This window comes from Cololabis saira, chromosome 16, assembly GCF_033807715.1.
Source record: "Cololabis saira isolate AMF1-May2022 chromosome 16, fColSai1.1, whole genome shotgun sequence".
NCBI classification, from domain to species: Eukaryota; Metazoa; Chordata; class Actinopteri; order Beloniformes; family Belonidae; genus Cololabis; species Cololabis saira.
The window spans coordinates 29,467,654-29,495,252 of record NC_084602.1 but is presented as its reverse complement, the minus strand read 5'-3'; the positions used below and the strand labels follow the sequence as shown (position 1 = coordinate 29,495,252).

The 27,599-nt window shown below is 39.7% G+C and overlaps 1 protein-coding gene across 2 annotated transcripts; it reads right to left on the bottom strand.

Moving 5' to 3' along the window:
* Positions 1 to 27,352, bottom strand: bsdc1 (BSD domain containing 1). Of its 2 annotated transcripts, none has more exons than XM_061743848.1 (11): positions 27,314 to 27,352; positions 25,772 to 25,826; positions 23,661 to 23,777; positions 23,388 to 23,555; positions 6,440 to 6,494; positions 6,098 to 6,213; positions 5,935 to 6,003; positions 3,140 to 3,224; positions 2,568 to 3,047; positions 1,728 to 1,831; positions 1 to 1,644 (listed from the first exon to the last, which is right to left on the bottom strand). In XM_061743848.1, exons 1-11 carry the CDS (start codon positions 27,322 to 27,324, stop codon positions 1,615 to 1,617), a joined length of 1,290 nt encoding a protein of 429 aa, XP_061599832.1. In that variant the 5' UTR covers positions 27,325 to 27,352; the 3' UTR covers positions 1 to 1,614. The 2 variants fall into 2 exon arrangements, with proteins under 2 accessions (XP_061599832.1, XP_061599831.1); XM_061743847.1 differs by having other exon boundaries at positions 25,745 to 25,826; positions 27,314 to 27,333.
* Positions 27,353 to 27,599: the final 247 nt, after the last annotated feature.

Below are 27,599 nucleotides of genomic sequence, written 5' to 3'. Positions count from 1 at the left end.
TCCCATTAGCCATGAATCTTTTAATGATGATGATCCTTTGAAAAATGTAGTGAAGTACTTGCCTCAACAGAAAAAAAAAGAAGAAAAAAAAAGAAAAGAAAAGAACCGGCAGCTCTAAAAACAGAACTTTGTAGAAAAGCTCTTATTAGTTCAACATGTGAATCTGAAGGAAATACACAGCTGAGACATGCAACACGTTGTCTGAACACAAAAACCTGAAGATCGGCCCAAAACATACAACTCAACATCTGCACAATGTTTTGCATAATGTTATTGCACAGACATGCAATCAAAAGCACATAATTACAATAATGAAGCGTTTATTTTAGTATAAATATTACACCTCTAAGTTTACTCTTCTGGTTAACGTTACAGATGACGGAAAAAAAATAAATCATAAGAGCACGGTGCATGCTCACAAAGCTCGGTATGCTTGGCACGGTAGCTCGCTAAGCTTTTCTGACAGAGAAACTTAAAATGTTGCAGATTTGTCATTTTTTTCCAATGCTACTCTTAAATTAAAGCTAATAAAACTGATAGTATGGGATTGTGACCAGTCGGGATTCTGTTTATGTCAAATATGACGTCTCACTCAAGGGACAGTTGGTGAAAAAACTGCAATCTACCCACATAAAATCAGCAAAACTCACAGGACTGACACTTAAAAGTGGCCCACACCAAGCGCATGTATGATGCAAAACACACTCGTGACTTGTCCAGTGCTCCCCGTCTCTCGCTCAATGATCCTGAACAGGATGAAGCGGATGATGAAAAAGGGTGGATGGATATCACAAAGTGAGGGGGAGCAGGGAAACTAACAATTACAGGTTAACTGTTTGTCTCATAACCTAAAGTAAACATTTGGGTGACATTTTCACACGACTGCGTGTGCTCCGAAAGGCCATATATCTTGAGTTAGAAGTGAATCCACAACGAAAAAGTGCTTTTTCTATGAAGGCCAAAATATTTTTTCCATTTTGAGGACTCTCTTGCATAATAACGAGGGAAAACAAAAGGGGAAAAAAGAAAGACAGGGACAGAGGTGAAGCTTATCCCCAGTAAAAGACAAAAAAAAACCTTCCAATGCATTTCATCTTAAAAAGGTGGCAAGCAGCATTACAGTTTATGGCTATTTTGCAGCTCACATTTAAATTATCGACAAGAAATACACTCAACTTAGAAGATGCATTTAATGGTTTAAAGAAAAACGGAGAAAAAAAAAAAAAAAGCCCAGCTCCTCTCCGACAGCTGCTGCAGTGAAACCTCAACATTCCAGCTCGTCACTGCATGTTCTTCACTTTTAAAGGTCAGACTGATCGCAACCCGTCCTAGACTTGTGTCAGACAAGTGAGAAGTTCCTCCAAGACCCGAGTCAACATTCCCGCTAGAGGCCTATCTGCACTAATCTGACAGCTGACAAAGCACTCTAATTCTTATTGCCGTGGTCTTCCTGTTGCTCTATTCAACAGTTCAACCAGTATGGTCCAGAAAATCCCCTACTGACAATCATGACATGGTGACTGTGTGGACAAAGAGTTAAAACACGATAAGCATGGTTCGTCTGCCGAGAACTAGCTTTATAGAAGCAGGACACAGTTCATGTTGCAGGAGCTCTCAGTCCCAGTTCTCCCAGTCTTCATCCAGCTGGTGAGAGACGGAACGGACGGGTTAGTGAAAGCTGAGATTTACATTTGAACGTTCACAAAGATAAGTAATAAAACACCAACCTCTCCAGTATCCTCCATTTTAGAGAGAGCCATTTGGACCTCCTCTTCTGTCATGTCCAGGTCGAAATCTTTTTCCCAGTCCTCGCTCACATCCGTGCTTGACCCTGGAAGAAGAAGACGTGATGATCATCAATCTACTTTTAATTCTGATTGTTATTCTGCTTCAATTTTTTACTGGAATAAGATAAGATAAGATAAGATAGTCCTTTATTTCTCCTTCAATGGGGAAATTCACTTTGTGCAGCAGCAGTACACTCAACACAAACATGCAGGGAAAGGGTAAAAAAAGTAAAAAAAAAAAAATATATAATTACAAAATTTAAACAGTATATACAGGATTGTCTCAGAAAATTAGAATATTGGGATTTTCTGTAATGTAATTACAAAAACAAAAATGTCATACATTCTGGATTCATTACAAATCGACTGAAATATTGCAAGCCTTTTATTATTTTAATATTGCTGATCATGGTTTACAGCTTAAGAAAACGCAAATATCCTATCTAAAAAAATTAGAATATTCTGGGAATCTTAATCTTAAACTGTAAGCCATAATCAGCAATATTAAAATAATAAAAGGCTTGCAATATTTCAGTTGATTTGTAATGAATCCAGAATGTATGACATTTTTGTTTTTTTAATTGCATTACAGAAAATAAAGAACTTTATCACAATATTCTAATTTTCTGAGACAGTCCTGTACATTGGAATGAAAAATAAAAAGTAGTGCAGTACGGGAAAGAAGGAAAAACAAGTTCAAATGTTGTTATTGTCCGTTGCTACTGTGAGCAGGTAGATAACAAAAATCTAAACTCAAACACACACACTCAAACATCGTACCTTTCTTTCCGTTGTTGGAGGGCGTGGACTTGCCGCTGTCAGAGTTCAGCTCAAACACCCTCAGGTCCTGCGGCCCCTCCTCCTTTGCGTTCTCCGCTTGCTTGGAGGCGGAGTCTCGCGGCACGACCGCATCTTGTCGCGTCGTGGCTTCAGCTCGAGCCTTCTGAGGAGAGTCCCTCTTGTCGGGCCTCTGCTCGTCCGGCGTCTTGTTGACGGGATCCTCCAAGGTAACTTCTGTCACTTTCTTGGCGAGCTCCGTGGTTGCAGGCGCTGCCAGCACCTCCACTTCCGTGGGCAGGCTGACGCTGCTGGCGGAGAGGGTGGCATCTTGCTCGTCGCTGGGAGACAGGGCGGGGCTCAGGCCGGGGCTCAGGAGAGTCTCCCCGGGGTGGGCTGTGGAGGTGCTGGGGGCGCGGGGTGAGATGTCTGCAGGGGGGGTTAAGCTGAGATGAGATGATGACGTTGTGCCGAGGAAGTCATCTGAAAAACGGCAGCCAAAAAAACACAGGACGGCAGAATAAGTGACAGGTTTCAGGTGAAACTTGACCGTTTTGCAGCTGTTGTTAGCGTACCCTCCTCTTCCTCTTCCCAGCCCAGCGTCTCCGTGTGAGCGCTCTGCTCGGCCCTCTGCTTCAGCGCCACTCTCCTCGCCTCCTCCTGCAGACAGCATCAAAACTGAACGTTAGTGATCAGCATTAGGCCTGTGTTGAAAAAAATCGATTTTCCGATTCTAAATCGATTCTCATATTAATTCCTAAAAATCGATTCTTATGTCTAAAGATCAATTTTTTTTTTCTCTCAACATTTTCGCCAGGTGAACTTTAATCCCAGTAGTCGGACACACAGTTTGTCATGAAACTTCTGAAAAATGCCAGGTGCTTCATGGCAATATGTGTGCGTGGTGACAGAATAAATTACATAAGCTAAAATGATTTGTTTACTGCATGAACTGTTGCAATTTCTTTCTTTTTTGCACTTTAAATGGATATTGAAAGGCCTGTTTGAGTTATTTATTTCTTAGTTATTTCACAATAATTATTGTGAAATTATTATTTCACTAGTTATTTTACAGTCATATAATTCAGGCAACAGCTCAAAAAACATTTTAAATAACACTAAGCCAAATCAATATCGGATCAAATCGAATCATGATAATCGATTCTGAATATTAAGAATCGGAATCGAATCGATTCTTGACATTTGAATCGATACCCAGCCCTAATCAGCATGATTTAAAATACTGTTACAAATGAATAATAAAGTCGTGTATCGAGTAACATCTACAGTGGCCAGAAAAGCTGTCTGAATCATTTAGAATTAACTGGTTTTCTGCATTAATTTGCCATAAAATGAGATCAGATCTTCATCAGAGTCACAATAACAAACAAACAAATGCTTACTATCCCAAAATCATTAGTAATAATATCTAATGTCTTTTTTGAGCGAACCCATTAACCCACAGTTCTGGAGGAAGATGTTAGCGAACACTTGAACCTCTTAAGGCAGCGGTGACGTCAAGGAAACATTCCCAGCATCTCTAGATCTGACCTAAACAACCAGGAGGAATGTGTGACCTTTCCTCTTTATAGAACTGCTTCACCTCAGAAACATAGTTTCTTATGAAGCCATTTCTGTGGTGTTTACTTGAGAGTGAGGACTCATTATTATTGTGCTGTATCATCCATCCATCCATCCATCCATCCATCTTCTATGCCTGTTTTTATCCTGTGCGGGGTCACGGGGTGCTGTATCACCCAGCTTTTTAACACCTTTAGCTGGAAGACAGCACCTCGAAAATTGTTCAGCGAGATATTTTTGTAAACAGACTCTGAGCTTATGAAGTAAAGCCACATCATTAAACTCCCTCCACCATATTTCACCCCTCTGTGCCGGTTTTCTGTGCCATGTATAGGGTTGTTGGGGTTTATTCCATGATAACAATTCAACTTCTGGTTCATCAGTTCAAAAAACATCTTTCTCCTCGGATGTTGTCATTTGCCAAGGTGCTTTTTGTCAAACTTCACACACATAGCTATGTCTGTTAGTTTATTTATTTATTCATGAGGGAGCAGGGGCTTCCCTCATGCCGTTCGGCCATTAATAGTTTCAGTCATGTCCTCTCGCCATCGTAGGTCCTGCAAGGGTATTTAGTACGGTGGCCTAATGCGTCTCAGTTAAGGAAAACGGCTTCAATTACAGAAACGATTCAAATTCACAAACTCAAAACGAGGTACAAAAAGAGGAACGATACAAGGCTGCACATAATACACATATTGATATAAAGCACCTGTTTTAATAGTACATTAAAAAGCCCTCTTGTCACAGTCTTCCATAACATAAACCCTGTCCTTTTTTTCTTTCTGTCATTAACAAGCATAACATGTAATGTGCAGCGCTGTATGTTATGGAATTGATAAGAGGGCTTTTTAATGTACTATATGTAACGTTAACAGGTGCTTTATGTCAATCTCTAATCATGATCTTATCATATTAATATTATCTGCAGCCTTGTATCGTCTGGTGTAAAATATATTAGTGATATAAACATCGTATATAAATATAGTCAGATAAAAATCACATTACCGTTCCCGCTGTATGTTTAAACCATGGATGTAAACACTGTGGTTCAGTCAGCTGTTCGGTCTCGGCCGAGAGCGCCCCCTGCAGGTTTGGTAACCGGTTATGAAGCGTTTTTCTTTTGAAGATGGTTTCTTGTTTTATATCGTTTTGTGCTTTGCATCGTTTCTCTATTTGCAGCGCGTTCGATGATGCTGCATTTGTCTATGTTTTTTGCAGCACGTTTTTTCATTTGCACCACGTTCCTCTTTTTGTACCTCGTTTTGAGTTTGTGAATTTGAATCGTTTCTGTAATTGAAGCCGTTTTCCTTAACTGAGACGCATTAGGCCGTTGCAGTGCGTTTGGCCCTTGTCGGCCACCGTAGTTTAGAGTAATAAACTGGATTATAGACAACTTGACTCTTTACTAATGCCAAAACACTTTACATCCCTTTCCAGTCTCATCAACGTCAACTACTCGCCATCATACGTGTTCAGTGAGGCACAGCTCAGGTCAGCAGACGCTTCCTATGAACAAAACTTCAAACATTGGAGTGTCTTTTATCATAGTCGCTCTAAATCAACCTAAAATCTAAATCAACCTCCAAACTAATTTCATTAACTGGACTCCGGGAGTGAAAACACCAGTTAGCTTTCATTAAAGTAATTAGTGTAAATAATTACTGTATTATTCGAGCAATGCAAGTGTTCAACAAAGAAAAAAAAAAAAAAAGCAGATAAATGATTACTGTTCCTATTACCAGCAGGTGGTGCTCAAGACGACATGTTGGGAATAACGCAGCACACGTACCTGATCCAGCTGGAAGACTTTGTAGAAATACCTCTGCCAGAACTCTGAATGGGACACGGCAGCAGGCACCTGCACAAACCAACAAAAGAAAACTCATCTGATTCTCATTTCTAGAAAAAAAATCTCTTTAAGTTCAACTGCTGATCAGAACAACAGCTGTTACCATTTTGGAGTAAAGTGCTCGTATAGAGGGACTGTTGACCAGAAGCTCAGAGATTTCTCCTTTCTTCTCATTCAGACTGAAGGTGGACAGCCAGCTGTCAAACTGCTCTGGTGGACCTGTAAATCATAGACATGCGTGCTTAGAAAACCTTCAAACTCAATTACCTCGCTTCACAACCACCTTCTATCTTATGTTTTATTCATTGTGAGTCAAAATAAAATACATATACATAAAAAATACATAAATACATTTTTTTAATCCAACATCATTGAATTAAGTGAGCTCAGATATAAGAAGAAGACATTTCAGGCCTTGACAAACATCTGCGTCTCTGCTTCTCACCGTCAGGTTCGTTGCAGTATGTAGCCGGGTCGGCTTGCAAACAGTAGAGACGAGCCTGCGGGGAAGAGAAACCAGCAGAGCCTGTTTCAGTTCAACATGCACATCACATGCTCAATCTCAGTGTTACATTCGTTCATGGGGAAAAACAAACAAACAAAAAAGTGTTTTAAATCAATAAGTCCTCTGAAAATATTCAACGTGTTCTTGTACAGAGGCAGTTGCAAACCCAGTTCAAGAGGACACTGCTCTGCCGGACTGGTTTCTTCTTTGCACTGGTTTATCACCGTTAGTTTGAGCCCAAGCTTAGCTTCATTGTACGTTTCTGCTGACTTATTATCATCACAAAACTGCTGCCAACATCAGCAGTGAACGATAGCGTAGTCGCTTCACCGTCTCATCTCCCAGGAAAAGCTTTTGGAGGTGTTTTTCTCTCTCTTTTATTGATCCACGTATTTGAAATCCCTACCAAATCATATTGCCAAGAGAATGAATAAAAAGAGCATTTAAAAAATAAAAATATGAGCCTCTATGGCATCATTTCCACTCCGCCCCGTAACTCTCAAACTAAGCTGTTTATACTCCTGTCCTGTTGGAAATAAAGGCTGCAGTCTTTTTTGAGTCCAAGTCTTATGAGTTACCAGAAGGGGGATATCAGATAAATGGCACCTCCTTTGTGAGACATAACTGCAGGGGATAATGGACCTGAAGTCCTGAGAACAACATCAGACATCATAAAAGTCAGCGTGACCCTCAGGTCATAGAAACAAAGTTGTCCCATCAGAGGCAACTAAAAGTGAGCGCAGCCAGAAGAGATCGTCCTCAGAGGTACCGACTCCAGCCCCCTGACCTTCTGGAGACTCTCATGTCATCTGACATGTTGATGAACTGCCCCATTCCTGATATGACATGATTCCTAGTCAGCTAGCGCAGACTAAAGACGTTTACACGGCATCAAGCTAGTGATTCACGGAGCCACGTCGGGTCAAACAAAGCTGTGCTAAATATTCATCCAGAATACTCAGACTGCTATAATGTGCAATATCATTCACTGCAACGTGCAATTATGTAAATATCCATCTGTTATCTTATTTTATATACCAGTATTTTTTATTATTATTGTATATACCAGTACTGTTTATAGTGTGTCATACTCTGATATTATTATTGTATTATTATTTCTATTGATGCCTCTTGTTTTGCACTATCCCCTTTGCTGCTGTACACTGCGAATTTCCCCGCTGTGGGACTAATAAAGGAATATCTTATCTTATAACGCAGTGTAAGTGAACTAAGGCTCACTTGCAAGAGTAGACTGAAAACGAATTTTTATTTGTTTCTAATTACCGTACCTTACTTTGGCCCTGATTTGAATACATTTACAATAAATGCAAAAACACAAGGTCCAACAAATAACTTCTTTTTTTTTTAACTCATGAGAGTTGCAAACTCTGAGAAACTGAACAGCAGCTGTGATAAGCTTTGTACACTTAGGTTAGACTTAGTAACATATGAATATCTCTTTCACAAAAGCTGAACAGTCTGAAGTACCGTTTTGTAGAACATGTAAACATCAATCTTTCATCACTTTCAGAGGCCCCCACTTGTGGAATTCACTCAATAAACCTCTTAAATCATCACCATCCTTGCCAATATTCAAAAAACATTTAAAGAACTTTCTTATTGTTCCATCTTTGTAGTGTTCATTATTTGATCTGAGTTACATTTTCTTTTGTATTTTTTTGTATATTTTTTTTTTACTCCCCCTTGTGTAGCTTTTGTTTTGTTTTTTATTCATATATGGAAAGGATTCTATATAAGCCAGGCTTCTTCCTTTCCTTGCATATTATTTCATTGTTTTTTCATTTTTTGTTCAATTTGTCTTATATTGCTAAATAAATAAACTAACCTAACTAAAACTAAACTAAGTAGTGGAGTCACATAAACTGACTGGTAGGGTTAGTAGTCTAGATGGAAAGGGGGGTCCACGCGCACCCCCCGGATTTTTTTATGCCACCTGATTTTTTTTAATCCTTTCAATGTCTAGTTTCAGAATTTGGTCAGTGCCAAGATCAACTAATGTCTGAAAGGCTTCGTTTTTACACTTAATTGCATATAACTCCAGACCAGAAAATTGAAATTGAGATTGGCAAAGTAGCATATCCTATCATACATACAAGCCACAGAGACTAATAAACACATTTATTTTTGCTGCAACCACCTAGCAATGACCAAAACAACCTAGCAACCACCTATCAACAACTTTTAAGACCCTAACTACCCTAGCAACTACCCTAGCAACCACACCTAAAAGAACTTAAAACCTCCTTGGTCTAGAAGGAAAATGGGTTTCAAGGGTAACCCCTATTATTTATGTCATCTACTTTTTGTTATCATCAAAGTGTCTTCTTTCAGAATTTGTCAGGTGCCAACCTGAAATCATCTCCCAAAGGCTTTATTTTTTATCCTTGTACTGCGGACCCCGACCAGAAAACTCTAAACACTGACATAGTATGTGGTGCAACTTTTGTCCTAAACAACTTACAGAGACAAATTAATACATTTTCCAAGCCAACTCTGATAGGCCATCACGTAGCAACCACCTTTAAGACCCTAGCAACCACCCTAGCAACCACCCTAGCAACTGCCTCTGTAAGTTGTTTAGGACAAAAGTTACACCACATTGTAGAGACAAATGAATATATTTACCCAGGCAACTCTGTTAAAATGAACACAATAAAATAATTGTTTATTACATTTGACTACACACTGACTGTTTAAAACAAAAATCGTAAATAAAAAGGCAAAAAATGTGTGTAGGATGCAGTTAACTTGTGACTAATCGTCAAATTCGCCATCACTGAGGAGATCTTCTATCTCTAATTCTTCCATTTCTAAGTCTTCATCATTCTTATACTCGTTGTCCTCTTCATCACCAGATATATACATATGTGTGTATGTATATATATATATATATATATATATATATATATATATATATATATACACACACACACCAGACAGCAATAGCTCCAAGCTTGATGTAATCAAGAGCACCAGGATGGGTGAGTTGAATATTTGTGAGAAAGGCCTCAAACCAGTTCAGGTACCTATGAAAAATAAATCGTTTAAAGATCAACTTAGTAAGCAATTACAAGTTTGTCACTTATTTTTACATTAAGTAATAAAAGAATAAGTTAAAATAGATTATTAATAGATTACCTGGAGTAATTGTGGCCATCATACGTGAAGAAGAGATCCGCCATGGCGCCATTACAGTGATGGAAGAGCTCGAAGTTGTTGGTTTTCACAGCAACATCCATCATGAAGACCAGCCTCGCATGATCCATCACGGAGAGCCAGAACATTCTTGTTTTACCCAGATGTCCTCTGCGTACCTTGTCTTGGTATTGTTGGTACTGACCGATCAGGTTTAGGAGTGAGGGATCCTTCAGAGTGGTGTCAAGGTTCTCCGAAGAGCAGCAGTGGATGAGGTTGATTAGGGTCTCATGTGGGATGTCTGGCTTCTCGTCATCTAGGAAGACATCGAAGAGCAGCCGTTCAAGTGCTTCTGTGACTGCCTTCAGACTAAAGAGAGCCTTGGCATATGATTTCCCACTTAGGATGTGTTTCAGGCAACCACTGGTTGCGAGGCCTGCCTCAATGAGGATGCCTGAAACACATCCTAAGTGGGAAATCATATGCCAAGGCTCTCTTTAGTCTGAAGGCAGTCACAGAAGCACTTGAACGGCTGCTCTTCGATGTCTTCCTAGATGACGAGAAGCCAGACATCCCACATGAGACCCTAATCAACCTCATCCACTGCTGCTCTTCGGAGAACCTTGACACCACTCTGAAGGATCCCTCACTCCTAAACCTGATCGGTCAGTACCAACAATACCAAGACAAGGTACGCAGAGGACATCTGGGTAAAACAAGAATGTTCTGGCTCTCCGTGATGGATCATGCAAGGCTGGTCTTCATGATGGATGTTGCTGTGAAAACCAACAACTTCGAGCTCTTCCATCACTGTAATGGCGCCATGGCGGATCTCTTCTTCACGTATGATGGCCACAATTACTCCAGGTAATCTATTAATAATCTATTTTAACTTATTCTTTTATTACTTAATGTAAAAATAAGTGACAAACTTGTAATTGCTTACTAAGTTGATCTTTAAACGATTTATTTTTCATAGGTACCTGAACTGGTTTGAGGCCTTTCTCACAAATATTCAACTCACCCATCCTGGTGCTCTTGATTACATCAAGCTTGGAGCTATTGCTGTCTGGTGTGTGTGTGTATATATATATATATATATATATATATATATATATATATATATATATATACATACACACATATGTATATATCTGGTGATGAAGAGGACAACGAGTATAAGAATGATGAAGACTTAGAAATGGAAGAATTAGAGATAGAAGATCTCCTCAGTGATGGCGAATTTGACGATTAGTCACAAGTTAACTGCATCCTACACACATTTTTTGCCTTTTTATTTACGATTTTTGTTTTAAACAGTCAGTGTGTAGTCAAATGTAATAAACAATTATTTTATTGTGTTCATTTTAACAGAGTTGCCTGGGTAAATATATTCATTTGTCTCTACAATGTGGTGTAACTTTTGTCCTAAACAACTTACAGAGGCAGTTGCTAGGGTGGTTGCTAGGGTGGTTGCTAGGGTCTTAAAGGTGGTTGCTACGTGATGGCCTATCAGAGTTGGCTTGGAAAATGTATTAATTTGTCTCTGTAAGTTGTTTAGGACAAAAGTTGCACCACATACTATGTCAGTGTTTAGAGTTTTCTGGTCGGGGTCCGCAGTACAAGGATAAAAAATAAAGCCTTTGGGAGATGATTTCAGGTTGGCACCTGACAAATTCTGAAAGAAGACACTTTGATGATAACAAAAAGTAGATGACATAAATAATAGGGGTTACCCTTGAAACCCATTTTCCTTCTAGACCAAGGAGGTTTTAAGATCTTTTAGGTGTGGTTGCTAGGGTGGTTGCTAGGGTGGTTGCTAGGGTAGTTAGGGTCTTAAAAGTTGTTGATAGGTGGTTGCTAGGTTGTTTTGGTCGTTGCTAGGTGGTTGCAGCAAAAATAAATGTGTTTATTTGTCTCTGTGGCTTGTATGTATGATAGGATATGCTACTTTGCCAATCTCAAATTTCAATTTTCTGGTCTGGAGTTAGATGCAATTAAGTGTAAAAACGAAGCCTTTCAGACATTAGTTGATCTTGGCACTGACCAAATTCTGAAACTAGACATTGAAAGGATTAAAAAAAATCAGGTGGCATAAAAAAATCCGGGGGGTGCGCGTGGACCCCCCTTTCCATCTAGACTATAGTGGCAGTGGTTTACTTTTTGTTTGCATTTTCAAATAAATAACAGCTTTGTCCAAACTTTTGTGCTCTGCGGCTTTAACTCCAATAATCAGCTGCAGCACCTGTGTTGTGTTTTCACAGCCTCTAAGCCAAAAGAGAAAGAGAAAACGGATTAAAAGTGTCTCATCCGACTCCATCAACTGCTTTTCTCTTTCAACACAAACACCGTGCCTGTCAGACTAATATGGATGTTTGAAGTTGGCAAAACAACACATCATGATAAAGGGTATGTTTAAGTGCAGCAAGTGTTTTTAGTGAAGCGCCAGCGTTTTATCACGATAATGAATGAACAGAGGTTGCTCTCACTTTTTATCTCGATAATGAATAAACAGAGATTGCTCTCCAGCGAGGGGAAGATCACTCTATTTGCTTCGTAATTCATAACCACTATGTTGTTATCGTAGTGTCATTGAACACCTCATGAGCAGGACATCATTCATTCAACATGAAGAAAAGGGGTATTTTCAGCCGCTTCCATCTACCGCTGCTGTGCTTTGGAAAAAGAAAAACGAAAAAAAAGAGGGGAAAAACATGGGACTTGGCACATTAAAATGAATTATTATGGTAAAATGGAATGATGCTGTAAGAAAGTCATTTAAAAGTACCGGTAGTGCCCAATCTTTGTAAATGACAAATTTACTGTGTGCATGTTGGATCTATCTGCCTTTTATAAATGTCTAAATGGAGCAACGAGGATCATTAATACAAGTGATCAATGTCTGGATAAATAAATGACTTTACAGACGGATGAAGCCGTTACAGTTAATGACTGAAAATGACTTTAAAGCTTAAGGAAGTGGTTTCTTTGATAATGTTGTGCAGCCAAACTCAGAGGATTAATGCAAGTAACCAAGAAACCAGGAGGATAAGTATGTTAATGTTATGATGTATAGATTGATGGTATCCTCACAGCTTATTGATACAAAACCTTATTTTTTCCCTGAAAAGTGAAGATAATAAAAGCAAATGTATGCTCATGTATAACCAGATATACAGTATGAGAGAGTAAACCAATATGAAGTTATCTAATAAAACTGAAAAGAAAGCAGTTTTTCTTTAATTCTACAAAGATGTACCAAAAACAGCCTGGACAACTTAATGGGTACTAGGGATGGGCGGTATGGACTAAAACATTTATCACGATAATTTCTGGCATTTATCCCGATAACGATAAAAATGACGATTAAAATAAATACTAATTCAACTCCACCTTTTTAACTATAAATCTATCACCACATTCAGTCTTTGGAGCTCCCAAAACACTGCTCTAAAAGAATACTAAATGCTACTAAACGTCTTTCTTTCTTTCTTTCTTTCTTTCTTTCTTTCTTTCTGTCTTGCTCATATCTTTCTTTCTTTCAGGCTCATTTCTTTCTTTCTTTCAGGCTCATTTCTTTCTTTCTTTCTTTCTTTCTTTCTTTCTTTCTTTCAGGCTCATTTCTTTCTTTCTTTCTTTCTTTCTTTCTGGCTCATTTCTTCTTTCTTTCTTTCTTTCTTTCTTTCTTTCTTTCTTTCTTTCTTTCTTTCTTTCTTTCTTTCTTTCTTTCTTTCTTTCTTTCTTTCTTTCTTTCTTTCTTTCTTTCTTTCTTTCTTTCTTTCTTTCTTTCTTTTTCTTTCAGGCTCATTTCTTTCTTTCTTTCTTTTAGGCTCCTTCCTTTCTTCCTTCCTTCTTTCACGCACACGTACGTTGTGCGTCGACTTAACGTAGAACCATAAATCAGGCTTCACACAAAAACGTCATCAACGGGAATTTATCGTTGACCGCGCGATGACAAATTCTTACCGTGGGGACTTTTGACGGTATATCGTGAACGGTAAAATATCGCCCATTCCTAATGGGTACTAACAAAAATGATGATAATCATCTTTCCAAATAATAGTTTAAACTTAAAAAACCAGTGCCTTCCGTGTTTTCACCAGCTGTTCAGCACGTTTAACGGGAGACTTTCATATCACAATGTTCACCACACTGAAGGTGAACAAGAGAAAGCAGAAGAGAGTTGTCTGAGGAGCTCAGAAGGAGAATTATTGATGAGCATGTTACAGGTAAAGGCTGTAAGACTTTGTGTTCCTGTGAATACACGTGCAAACATTAAGTATAAAGTCTATGGGACTGTAGCCAACCTCTCAGGACTTGGCTACAAGAGCAGACGCATCTTCTGCTTTATCAAAAGGATAGTGTCGATGGTAGAAGTTGAGCCAAGGAAAACAACCAAAGCATTCCAGCTGGGCTCCAAGTTTAAGTTACATTACTAATTGCACAATCAGTCACTATTTGAACAGCAAACAGCTCTATGGAAGAAGACCCAGGAGACTCCTCTTTAAGACGGAAGAAAAAAAGGTTCTTGAATTTGCTAAAATGCACATTTACAATCCAAAACATTGGGGAGAGATGAGACAAAACTTGAGCTCTTTAGTAAGTTCTGTTAACTGTATGTTCTTATACATAGAAGAAAGAAATTATCTAAGAAACCACTACTGTGAGACATGGAGGAGACTTGGTTTTGTTTTAGGACTACTTGTTTCTTTTTTTTCTTCAAATACATCTGGCAGAGGCAGCCTTGAATCTGTGCAGGACACAATCAACTCTCAGGACTATCAGGGCATCCTGGGGCAAAACACACCACCCGGAGTCAGGAGACTCGGCCTCAAAGGTCCTCTAACAGGATACTAGTGACCAAAATACACAGCTAAAGAGGACCAAGCACTGGATTTAAAACTAAAATACATAACTACTCTTAACCAGCCCTCTATGAGCCCTGTTCATATTCACTTAGTACTAAAGAATAACACTGGAACGACATAAAGCCAGAGACTGCTGGAGCCGCAGGAACGCACCAAATGCCTGGCGGCGGATGAAGGAGTCTTCCTGACAGCTACAGATGTAATGGAAAATTTTGGTATAACACTGTCTGTTGCCTGTTTTCATTCCTATGCCAAGGTCATGTTCCTTTGACACAGATCATGGCACGGTTGCCAGGGTGATGGGTGATGTTTTGTCTTTTCCTGCTCTCAACTATAAAATAACCTGTCGCTAATCTTCTTCAGCTCACTCAGGACTGTCGGTTCATGTGACCGGTTGGACTGTGTGGCTCCGTTCAATTGAATGTTTGTCCTCTTTCCATTAAATCTTCGAAAGACAGCTGAGGTGTCCTGACATTCTTTTGAACAACAATTTTTGCCACCACAATTTGGCGCCCAACGTGGGGCCTCATCTGTGCCGGATTTTTTCCTTCTCTCCTCCGGAATCGAAGGTGTTTTAAGCATGCAACAACCTCGTACTCCCCCATCAAGTGAAGGTCGAGAAGAGGGCCTCTCGTCCGGAGGGGGGTTGGGAAGGTCCCCGCACCGACTGGGGTCGAACGAACCCGGTGGCTTCAGAAACGCCTCACTGTTCTTTTGGGTGAGTTTTGGAAAGAAAACGGCCGAAATAAGGTGCGCGCTAACGTCTCCTCTCTGCCTAAACTGCTGATGTTGCCGGTAGTCCAAGTATTTGGAACCGGGGAGGGCTGGTCCAGCCAGGGTCTGAGGACCTTGGGCTGTTTTATTACTGACCTAGGAGTTAGTGATCGAAGGGCCAGATTTTGTCTGGGGGCGTGGTAGAATGCCTATCAATTCTAGTGGATGAAGGAATTTTGTTTGTTACTGACCTAGGAGTTAGTGATCGAAGGGCCAGATTTTGTCTGGGGGCGTGGTAGAATGCCTATCAATTCTAGTGGATGAAGGAATTTTGTTTAAGAGAAAAAGACTCGCCTTTCGGTACGACATCAGCAGTGGGTCGCCAGACGTGACGGATCACGAGTGCTCCTGTAGCCGTGGTTTGAGAGGGAGACTACTTCAAGTCGGGAACTTGAGGGCTCTGGATTCGGGGAATCCGAGTATGCCAGACGGGATCTGGGGGCGGCTAGGATGCCTCATTCAATCCTAGAAGGAGCGGAGGTTTTGTGTTTGTGCTCTGAGCTGTCTGTTAATGTCTGGCTAACAATCTTGACTGTCTGGAGGATAACAAATAATTTTGAGAAATAATTGGAGTTGGAATGTTTTCCTGTTGATTATGTCGTGGGCTTCTGCGTCTAGAATCCGGTTTGAGTTAAGTGGGTAATCCGAAGTACTACTCTTCTGTAGGATTTAAAAGATGCAGGACTCCAGTCAAATCTGAACCGTGACTTTTTCTAATATATTTTTAATCCAACTTTCTCTGTGAAAGAGCTGCGCGAGTGTTTCCGGCTGTTGTGACGTCACAAACCCTGATAAGCGGAAGACCTTGGTTAGCCATGGTGTTGTTTTTTTTGTGTTTTTTTTTTTTTTTTTTCCTCTCTCCTTCTGAAAATTTAGACTCGCAACATGTCTGAGAGGATCAAATAATCAGTTGTGGAGGCCAGTTTTTCAACAAGCCTTCTGGGAGTAATTTTTCCGAAGGACCAGATTTTTCAGCACTAAATGTGAGATATATGATAGTTAATTATGGAAAAGAATAGAACCCACAACCTTTGTCGGAACTGTGGGTCAGACAACTTAAATTCCCAAAATAAAGAAAACACAAGAAACAGGAAGCCTGAGCGTTAAGCAGCTGGAGGCTTTGCAGGTTTAAGAGGCCAGTTATCACTCGCTAAAAAGAAAAATGAAAAACAAATTTAGGTAGATTGGAATGTTGCTGAGTGAGGCAGACACCCAAACAGACTGTGCCCCAGTGTGTGAAGCTGGACCCGGTCTGGACTCTGCGCCCCCCGCCCCACCCGCCCCCCCAACTAGCGCCGGGACCTCAGGCAGAGCTCACCAGCGCCTGGACTTCAACCAGCTGCGTCCGTTTGCCCCCCACTGCCCCCAACTCCACCCGTGGGAGAACCCCTCCCCCATCTTCACCCGTTTCACCCATCGGACAGATGAGGAAAAGTGCTGGGAAGACTGGCTGTCTCAAGGACATTTTTGACTGGCAGAAAGCCTGCGTTTCGCCAGGAAAATTGTGAGACTATTGCTGCAAAAGGCTGAAAGAGTGCAACGGGGGGGCAGAACACATTGAGGGCCCACGCGAAAAGGGGGGCCGGACTGTCTAGGGGTGGCGAGGAGAGCCGGTGAGGTGTCCGGTGGAAACGCAGAGGCCGGCTGTGCTGTGAGGTCTGCAGAACACGTGAGCACCTGAATACTAAATACACATACACACAAGAACCTTGTTTTTCATTTAATAGGTCTGGATTTTATGTTTAATGTCCGAATGGAAGGGAAATCAGCACTTGTCTGTTTAAGATTAGGTTATGATTTAAGATTATAACGTAATTTATTAATAGACGTTGGAATTGAGTATTGTGTCAGGAGAGGTTATTCATGACGTGTGGGTACACACCCCAATGCTGTTGTAGCTGCTTTCCCGTGATTGGTATCGTCTCAGACGTGGTTATTGATAAATAAAAAACTTCAAGTTACGTGAAAACAATTGTAAAATTAAATAAGTATCGGTAATTTTACTCATGCCGAACTGTTAGTGAGTTAAAGGCTTCATTATAATACTTTCGGCTGTTAGAACATTGTTGCAGGGGACTTTTTGTTTATTCTGCAGCAGGAAAACTCCTGCATCACATGCCAGACTGGTACGCCTCATTCCCGGTTAATTAAAAATGAGGTACAAATAAGATGAGGTGATATAAATGGACTAGAAGTGAAATGGATTCGACCTGAATTCACACACTATTTTCTGTCAGGTTCCGGTAGAACGTTTTAGTTTTATTTATTTTTTGCTCGGCATTCCAGTCCATCCTAACAGTCAATTTTGTTTGCTGTTGTTTTGATGGTAAAATTTTTTTTGCTGTTGTTTTGATGGTAAAATTTTGTTTGCTGTTGTTTTGATGCTAAAATTTTGTTTGCTGTTGTTTTGATGGTAAAATTTTTTTTGCTGTTGTTTTGATGGTAAAATTTTGTTTGCTGTTGTTTTGATGCTAAAATTTTGTTTGCTGTTGTTTTGATGGTAAAATGTTACACTGTTGTTTTGATGGTAAAATGTTACACTGTTGTTTTGATGGTAAAATGTTACACGTTTGTTTTGATGGTAATATGTTATACGTTCACTCGTGTGGGGTCGGCTCGACCGGGGGTCAAGAGACCCGGTGACCAGCAAGGAGGAGGGGTAACTGATGTAAGAGACACTCCTCTCGATGGATCTAGTGGAATGGGAATTTTTGTTTGCCTGTTTTGGCTAATGGTTCTCCTGTCCAATGTTTTTGTCTAGTGTTCATGACTGGAACTGTTTATTGAATTGGGATTCCTGTAAATGCATTAAAGTGGGTTTGAGTCCCGCTGAGGGGTTGAGTTGAAGGTCAGGGACCTTCGGGGGTCTGGGACCCCCCCCTTTTTTAGCTAGGGATTTAAATTGCCAGATAAACTTGGATGTTGATGGCGTGGCTTCGTGAAGATACTATGTTGATACTTTACTATGTTGACATGGGCCTGAAAAACATAAACAGAGATGTTGAGGTTGTGAAATGTATGTGAAATTCAGCATTACCTGCTGATGCGCCTGCGCTCTGTGTGTGCGTGTGTAAACGCGTGGGTGTGTGTGGGTGTGTAAGCTCCGTGTCGCTTGTTTTTGGCCATTTTCCAAACATTTGAAATGTAGTGTACACGTACATGTATGTGAAAGCTTCAAACAAAGGTATTTTAGTGTTTTTAAACCTACATCTATAGGGCAACGACCCTGGTTTTTGTTGTATGGAAATTGGATTCTTGCCGTTGAGCTGTGTATGATTGTGAAAAGCGTGTTACATATCAATCATTTTCCTTTATTTTGTCTGTCGTGAAGTCACATACTGTTGATTGACGGTTTCGTCAGGAGTGGGTTTCGTCCCGTAAAATGAGTGCCCTGTGTTTTTTTTTGGATATGGGTCAATGACAAATAAGGCTTCCGCAGAAGGTATTTTTAAAAGAACTCTGTTGTATCTACAATATTTTAAGATTATTGCATTCCAGTGGCCAGGTATTTGGTATCTTTAGCGTCCAATTTTACATTTGAAGACGGAATAATAATTATACAAATATACAAATGAATGCATTTAATACAATATCTATTCACATCATAGTTGTCAACCATTCGTTCACTTTAACCTATTATTTATTGGTTTAAATGAATGTTTTATGTGGTCGCACCAACTGACATCAGTTGTGCCACCTGACTTTTACAGCTAATTTTAAATTAGACGGGCTTCTACTTGGACACCTGTATTGGCTACCTTGGCTGTCAAGTTCATACATATCATTTTTAAATAGAATAGAGAGTTTTATGATAAAATCACATTTTCCTAGTTTTACATTGGTTGTACCGTTTGACATTTTGGGGGTTTGAGATGCCAAAATGTAAAGTAACATATATTATCTGAATGTACCTGAGAGGTATTCAAACTAAATAGGTTTTATAGAATAAAGTGATATATGTCATAAATTGATTAAAATCATTTTAAAGGGAAATAATGCACCCGGACACCAAAATATGCATGCCATGTCGTTGACCCATATAGTGTTCATGAGCCTACTGTCATTGGCTCTGAGAGGCAGTTTGGAAGTGCTTATTGCAGTATGTTGTTGTTATCTTGGTTGCGAGTGAGTCCTGAGACGAATGCGTTAAAGCTTCTCTGGACCTGTTGACCCATTTTGGCTGAACAGGGGCATCAAGCCGGCCTGTCCGAACTGCAGTTTGTTGCCACAAGGGTTGCGTTTCTGGGTCATGTCATTTCGGGGGAGGGCAGATCCCTCTCACCTGGCAGAATTACGGCCATTCAAAAGGAGAAACGCCGGAACTGGTCGTTAAGAAACAAATTATGTAAATTCTGGGCTCCACCAGTTTTTGTCGACAGTGGGTCTCGCATTATGCGGAAATTGAGGCACCATTGGCAGCAATTGCCCATGGAGAAGGCCTACAAGGCAAGCATCAGACCCTGGTACCTGGACTGACGAGGCTGACGACGCCTTCACTGACCTGAAACTGACGTTACAGACGCCTCCACTACCTGGACTGCCTGACTGTTCACGACTTTTCGTCCAGACTGTGGACGGAAAGGGGGGTTACATGACTTCAAGTGCTACAGCAAGTTCTTAACCCTTACCCTTTTGCCAACAGCGGATGATGGAGAACCACTCGCAACGCTAACATCCATTTGTTCCCCAAGACCTGAATTTGAGTGATGTTGCAATTGACAATGCTGACTTTGATCTTTTTGTTGTTGGTTCTGCTTCCAGGGCTCCTGCTACGTGAGTTAACATTGCAGGTTTTGCTTTTGGGGCTTTTGTCCCCGATACGTTTTTTTTTTATTTTTTCCACAGGTAGACCCATAGCGCATCACGTGGATACAATGTTCCTGCCTACACAAATTGCTGTGTGTAAATGTGATGATCACACTAACAATCTGATTTTGTCTCTCAATGAAATGTTCAAGCTGACGCAGCTGCAAAAGAAACTGCGTCCAAACAACCTTTGTCTCTCAAAGTACGATCTGTCTCCCTGCTACTTCCGTCCTCGGCTGTGACCTCGGTTGAGATTGGTGAATTGTAACTAAGGGCTTTGCACACTGAAATATGGTCCTGGGAGGATGCGGACTGCAGGGTAATTAACAGGGTGTGAATGGGGCCCGACGGCCGGCCATGTCTCCCCAAGAATTTTTTCCCTCACTTTGCTTAATTGACACAAGGTTTCATGTGTCAAGGGGTGGGGGATGGTGAGTGAAATACGCAATAGGAGTGAATATGAAGACACAACTCGCCCCCACCAGACAGACGTTTCAACATTTGCAGATGGATTTCATTGAACTTACACCCAGTGAAGGCAAAAGGTTTGTTTTTGGTTATCATTTGCATGTTTTCTAAATGGATTGAAGCTTTTCCCACAACAAGACAGGACTCCGCCGCAGTGGCCAAGGCTTTGATGCACCTGATAATTCCCAGGGATTCCCGGGGGATTCTGGCGAAAAAATCAGTTCAGACAATGGCGCTCCGTTTGTGAGCGCGGCACTGAAACAGGTCGGTGAGTACATGGGCATGGATATAAGACAACATTGCTCCTACCACCCAGCTTAATGTGGTGCTAATGTGGCGCGCCAGAGAAGCAAAAAATGGCCTGAGCCCCTTTGAAATCCTGTTTCAAGAGACCTTTAAACAGGGATTGGGCCCGTTTAAGAGGCAGCAGCAGGAGACTGTCCTTTGTGAAGACGAAATGTTACGATATTGTGCAACCTTGTCGTCTGTTTTGTCTGATATTAACAAGCAGGTTAAGGCGACCCTCCCCAAACTGGCAGAGACGAAACTCCATGACCTCGGAGTGGAGACTACATCGTGGTGAAAGACTTCAGACGTAAACACTGGAAAGCTCGGAGGTGGAACAGACCGTTCCAAGTGCTTCTGGTGATGGAGACAGCAGTCGAGGTTGCAGAGGGACGTACCACGTGGATCCACGCCAGCCACTGCCGACGGGTTCCTGATCCACGATCCATCCTCAGGTTGATGATGTTTTTTTCATTTATGCTGTTTTGAACTGATTATGAGCTGTTATGTCCTGTTGACAGGTTGTGAGGGAATCAAGCATTAGCCCTGTGGTACGGTGGGTTAAACCATGGAGGGTTTTGCCAGGACATGTGGGGAATTTTGTCATTTTTTTTATTATTATTATTATTATTATTATTATTATTATTATTATTATTATTATTATTTTACATGTTATCTCATTTTATCTTTGAACTGCATAGTCACACAGTGCCTTTGATTTTTTTTCTCTTCTCCTTTTCCCTTCATGGACTATTGTGCTGAATGTGATTTGTTTTGGTATTGTTTGAAGTAGATTAGTTTATATTCCATGATGGGTTTTTCCCCTACGGGGGTTTTTTCCTTCCTTATCTATGATAGGGTAGCTAGACAGATTGAGTCTTTTGACTCTCCCCTTTTGCCTAGTGGAGGGAGAGGTTTTGGCTCTTCTGTACCCGTGACCTAAGATCCTCTGTCGGGGTTTTCTGTGACTCCCGCGTTGGAGAAGGGGTGTGCTAGCGTTTGGCTGGTGCGCGACAGAGCATATTGGTCGCGGGGTAGGTCAGTGCAAAATTTCCTATTTTATTATGGTTTAGCATACAATGCTAAAAGGGGTGGAATGTAATGGAAAATTTTGGTATAACACTGTCTGTTGCCTGTTTTCATTCCTATGCCAAGGTCATGTTCCTTTGACACAGATCATGGCACGGTTGCCAGGGTGATGGGTGATGTTTTGTCTTTTCCTGCTCTCAACTATAAAATAACCTGTCGCTAATCTTCTTCAGCTCACTCAGGACTGTCGGTTCATGTGACCGGTTGGACTGTGTGGCTCCGTTCAATTGAATGTTTGTCCTCTTTCCATTAAATCTTCGAAAGACAGCTGAGGTGTCCTGACATTCTTTTGAACAACAATTTTTGCCACCACACAGACACGCCCTTCCTGAGCCGTTTTACTGAAACTGGCATTTGAGATTTTAAAATCCTGAAAGTGATTGAATATTTGATAGTTTTGAGTTGATAAAAAAAAAAGGTTTAAGAGATTTATGAAAAAAAAAAATCAAAAATAAATGATAATATCGATGTATAATCGTTTTATAGCAGGCTATTTTTTGGCATGTACATTTTTGCCACAAAAGTTGTCAAAAAATCTGACCTGGTCACAAGAGTTAATCTTGTGCAAGAAAAAGGGATTACGTCCATTTTTGTCCATGTCGTTTTGATTGTTATCATTGTGTACAATGTTCAACTGAATCAAAAATCATTAATTTGTGTTAAACATGAAATTAGTCATGAAGGATGTCTTTAACATTTGTCATGTTCAAGTTATTTTAAAGACAATTGTGATTTTTCATCCCATGGAAGGATATTGACAAATTTTAATGTTGTAATTTAACTAAAAACCATGATAAAGTGATATTTTTACTACAAGGATCCAGACTTAGATCCATTGTGTGTGGGTGTTTTTTGAGATTGTGCAACCAAATTATCTTACAATGCTATTTTCATCATTACCTTTTTTCCAATGAAATTACAGGAGGAATCATGCCAAAGTGGATGTTTCGCACATGCATGTTTGTGTGAATAACTGAGAATGCAGAATTAAAACAAGGCTCTCCCCAATGCGAGTTGTCACCCACACCGGGTCTTCCTGTCATTCTCACTGAACCCTCAGGATGGCATATAGTTCACACATTGCTCTTTGTGCAGCCCAAACCAGTTTTTTGACTCCATTATAAACTTTAAACTGAGAGACTCATGAAGAACATGATACAGCGACTATCCTGCAACAGACGGACAGACAGAACCAGTGCTCCTGCCACCAGTGTTAAAGGAATCATCTAATTAGCTTGCAGAGGACACTGAAATAAATGTGAATGAAGGTCAGCCATTCACTTTCAACATGGGTGGCATTCAGGCCAGGGGGTTCATGAAAACAGCTCAAGTGAATTCAGATTACAGGAAGAACAACAATTGTGCAGGTTATTGTCAGTAAAACTGGTGTGTCACCACAAACAGTCACTCTAAAGTGGATATTTAAGCCATTTAGTACCCACCTTAGAACTGTCGTAAACCTCTGTGGTTCCTGTTGGCGTAGCCACCAATGTGATGACATCACAATCAATGGTTTTATCAGGAGGTGGAGCTAGTGTGTCTGTTATCACCCCTAAGAAACTAGACAGACTCTTCTTCACCTTCTCTGTTGTCTCTGAAGACCCTTCCACCTGGAAAACCAATACAAATATACAAAATGATTTAATGAACACACTTTATATATGACCAAGTCTATTGGAGATATTCATAAAATGAATCTGCACAGTGTAACCTACAGCAAGTTTGTTTCTGACAGCCGTGGCTGTAGCAACAATTGAGCAGGTTGTGTCATGTTGCACGACGGTGGAAAACTCGGTCAGATCTCGCTTCAGGAATTCTAAGGCCTCCGTCGACTGCAAGGAATAAAGTGAAATGAAAAGCTCAAACTCCATTCAAAGTCTTGTCTCATTTAGGTACATTTTGTTTCAGATGACAAATGTCACTTGAAGGTAATGTAATTATTTTGTAATGACAAAAAAAGATGTTTAGAGATATTTGTATGTGAGAGAATTAAGACCAACTTATGACTAAATACCAGAAGGCCTACACTATGGCACTACATGTTACAGTTAGATGATAACAAGAAACACTTCAAATGCATCTAGGCAGGTGAAAGATAAGCCGCTGTACCACTACACAGAGTTTAAGGTCTTAAAGGGAATAAATTAAAAACATGTTTAAATTTTTTTTATATGAAATGAGTAGGGTTGTAGCAGTTACTTATTTATATGTTCAAGTGATCCCAAAACTTATACTTTTTCTTTTTTTTAATGGAGCCATGCTAATTTCAACATTTTCAGTTTGATCTGATTTGAGTTTTATGACATTTCAAAGTAATCTGAATATACATGTGCTCATTTTATGTAAAAAAATATACTTTAAAAATGGATATATACAACTCAAACATCTTAGATACGACAGCTGTACATTACTGGAGGTAATATTGTTGATAAAGACAAATACAGGAGTAACATGACAAGTCCAGTCACTTATGAGGTGAGATCAGAGAGTGCATGTGTAAAAAGATAAGCCGCTGTACATCTACACAGAGTTTAAGGTCTTTCAGGGAATAAATATATATTAAAAACCTGTTTCATTTTTTTTTTTAAATATGAAACGAGTTGGGTTGTAGCAGTTACTTATTTATTGTGTCAAACGCAAACGTAAAACCAACAATTTTACCTTCTATTTTACACTAACATCTAACTAACAAACTTTACATTCACTATTAACAATTTTACATTATAAGTGTCGGAACTTAAATAGATAATAGGTCTAGGCAGTATATTGAATGTTTTCAATATACAAAAAGTATATGAAATGTTTTTCTTTTAATTGATTTACTGCTCTGTATTGGTTTATGTAGGAGCTGACAGAAATTGATTATAAAAGGGTAATAAGTTAAGCTTCAGCCTACACCTTTTTGGCTTGTTTTGTTCATATATGTTGGTCTAATGCAGTGTTTCTCCATTCCAGTCCTCATCCCCCCCTGCCCTGCATGTTTTACATGTAGCCTTGTGTCAACACACCTGATTCTAATTAACAGTCCTCATTAACTTGTTATCAAGGTCTGATAAAAGGCTGTTGATGACACAGCTACATGTATTGTGATGTGCTGAAGCAAGGTAGTATCTAAAAAAATAACAAAGAACATGTTATTTGAAAAAAAAAAATGTAGTCATAATTTCCTTTGTTAAGTGCATGAGGCATTAAAGTTATGACATAAGAAAAAAAAAACTAGCCAACATAAAAAAAACTTTTTTCTATAATATAGAATCCCCCAGGGTATTTGTGTGTACTTGGTGTGCTGTGTCCTATCTGTGTGAATGTGCTCTGTGTTTTTGTGCCTTTTATGTTTTATGTTTCTTGGTTTTACCCCCCCCCCCCCCCCCCCGTAAAGCGAATTTCCCCTCTGGGGGACAATAAAATGAAGTTGAAGTTGAAGAAAATGAAAGAAAAGAAACTGACAACTTTGTCCTTTTGTTTGTTTTGTTTGTCTGTCTAAGAGTTACAAATATGTAATATGTGAAACAGTCTGTAACATCAAAGAACAAGATCAGAACTGAATTACAGAATCCAGCCTCCACAGCTTTACTTCCAACTATTCAAAAAATACTACCGTACTCCATTTACTGTACCCCAGATACTCTCTCTATTAGCATTAACTTCATGTTTATTTGTTGTTTTCTTTTCTGTCACTTCTTTTGTATTTGAATTTTTATTTTGGAAATGACCGAAATAAACAAACAAAACAAAACAAACATTCCACTTTAAGCAACCAAACACCCTTCAGTGACTGTTGAGGACAATTAATTCATACATTAGGGAGACATGTTGCGTGTAGCACCTTGTCTTTGACGGCCTGGTAACTGTGTTGCAGCCAGCCTCCCCACCAGCCTTCTCTGTGAGAAACACATGGAAAAAACGTGTCAACCACAATTAAACCAAACAGAGACCAAACTGCACAGGTGTGTTTACAGATATAAATGGGCTGTAGTCAGTACTTGAGTTGTAAAAGAAAATCAGGGGGGATGGTGGATTTTATCATATGGGGACAGATAACTTGTGCTGATTAATATATATTATAATATATTACAAATAACAGCAGTGACTAGGGCTGGGCGATTTTGGACAAAAATAAAATCCCGATTTTTTTTCTCTGAAAACCCGATTTCGATTTTTTTGGTAAAACTACAAAAGACAATGGAATAAATTGTTTCAAATATTTTATCTTTATTTTTAAAGAAAAATAGCAAACAAATGTCCCTATTGGGAATGAAGTGCAATTGAAAGATACTGTAAATCCTCCTTGAGTTTAGTAAAGTGACAACATTTACAATTTTCTTGACCAAACAAAGATGACTAGACGAGCTCTGTCTGTAATGCAGCCAGCTGCAAAAAAGGAAAATCGATTTTCCGATTTTCCTTTTTTTAACATCGTCTTGATTAATAAATACGATTTAGATTTAAAATCGATTAACCGCACAGCCCTAGCACTGACCAAAACACTTGCAGAAATACTGCAGGAATGACATAGCAGCAGTTAAATGCAGCCTTCTGTAAGATTTAAATATCCACTGGGTTTACATCAAATACATCAAAACACAACAATAAAAACTGTTTTCTGAACTCATCAATATTACACTTAAAACAAGACTCATCACTGGAAAAAACAACAATTTTCACCTGTTTCAAGTAGATTTTCACTTGAAATAAGTACAAAAATCTGCCAGTGGAACAAGATTTTTTTGCTTGTAATGAGAAGATAAATCTTGTCCCACTGGCAGATTTTTCTACTTATTTCAAGTGAAAATTTACTTGAAACAGGTGAAAATTGTCAAATAAGTTATTTTTCTGGTGATGACTCTAAATGTTGAAATAGCAGTAAAACCACATTAATTGATGAAATGACACACGGGATGGAAAGGGGGGAAGATTTTGACCGTTTTTATTTCACCTCAACTCCAGTACTGACTGCAGTTCAGCTGATTTTCTCATGATTTGTAGCTTTCACCCGACCAGATAACTGGTAGCTAACGTAAGCTTATATGGACAATATAAGCAAATTAAGAAAAAAGAAGTCTCCAAATGACACATTTGAACCTGAATTGTCAACGTTATGATGCCCGATCTCTGTTAGTTTAACAGTTAAAGAGCACTGGAGTGAAGCTAGTGGAGCTAGGCTAGCGGTAGCAGCGCTGTGTTTTGGTAAACAAATGCACTTCCTGGATGATTCCGGGGTCTGTAACCCGCAGCAGCCCCGACTAAACATACACAAACACTCGGAGCAGACACACGAAACGTTGAGAAATACAACATCGGTTGAAACTCAGTGATATTTGCAGGGTTAGAGTGAAAAACGAAAACTAATTTGCGACTTCACACTCACCCTTCAGCCATCTTCAGACGATGACATCATCAGTTTCCCTGAACTCTGAACTCTGGCGGATCTGGCAACAAGAACAAACACGGCAGATCTGGCAACAAAAACAAACAGCTGATCTGGCAACAAAAACAAACACAGCGGATTGTATGTTTGTATACATACATATACAGTATAGGTCCTCGGTGTTAAAAACATCAGTTCAAGTATTTGTGAATAATTTAGGCATGTTTTTAATCCAAATTGTCATTGAGACACAGAACTAAGGGAACATGCAGAGACACAACAGACT

Coding starts and splice junctions, on each gene's coding strand:
- bsdc1 (XM_061743847.1), bottom strand. Junction 6,495..23,387: donor AGGTTTACGACAGTTCTAAG/GTGGGTACTAAA, acceptor TCTTCCCCGCAG/GCTCGTCTCTACTGTTTGCA. Junction 1,645..1,727: donor AAATGGAGGATACTGGAGAG/GTTGGTGTTTTA, acceptor GTCTCTCACCAG/CTGGATGAAGACTGGGAGAA.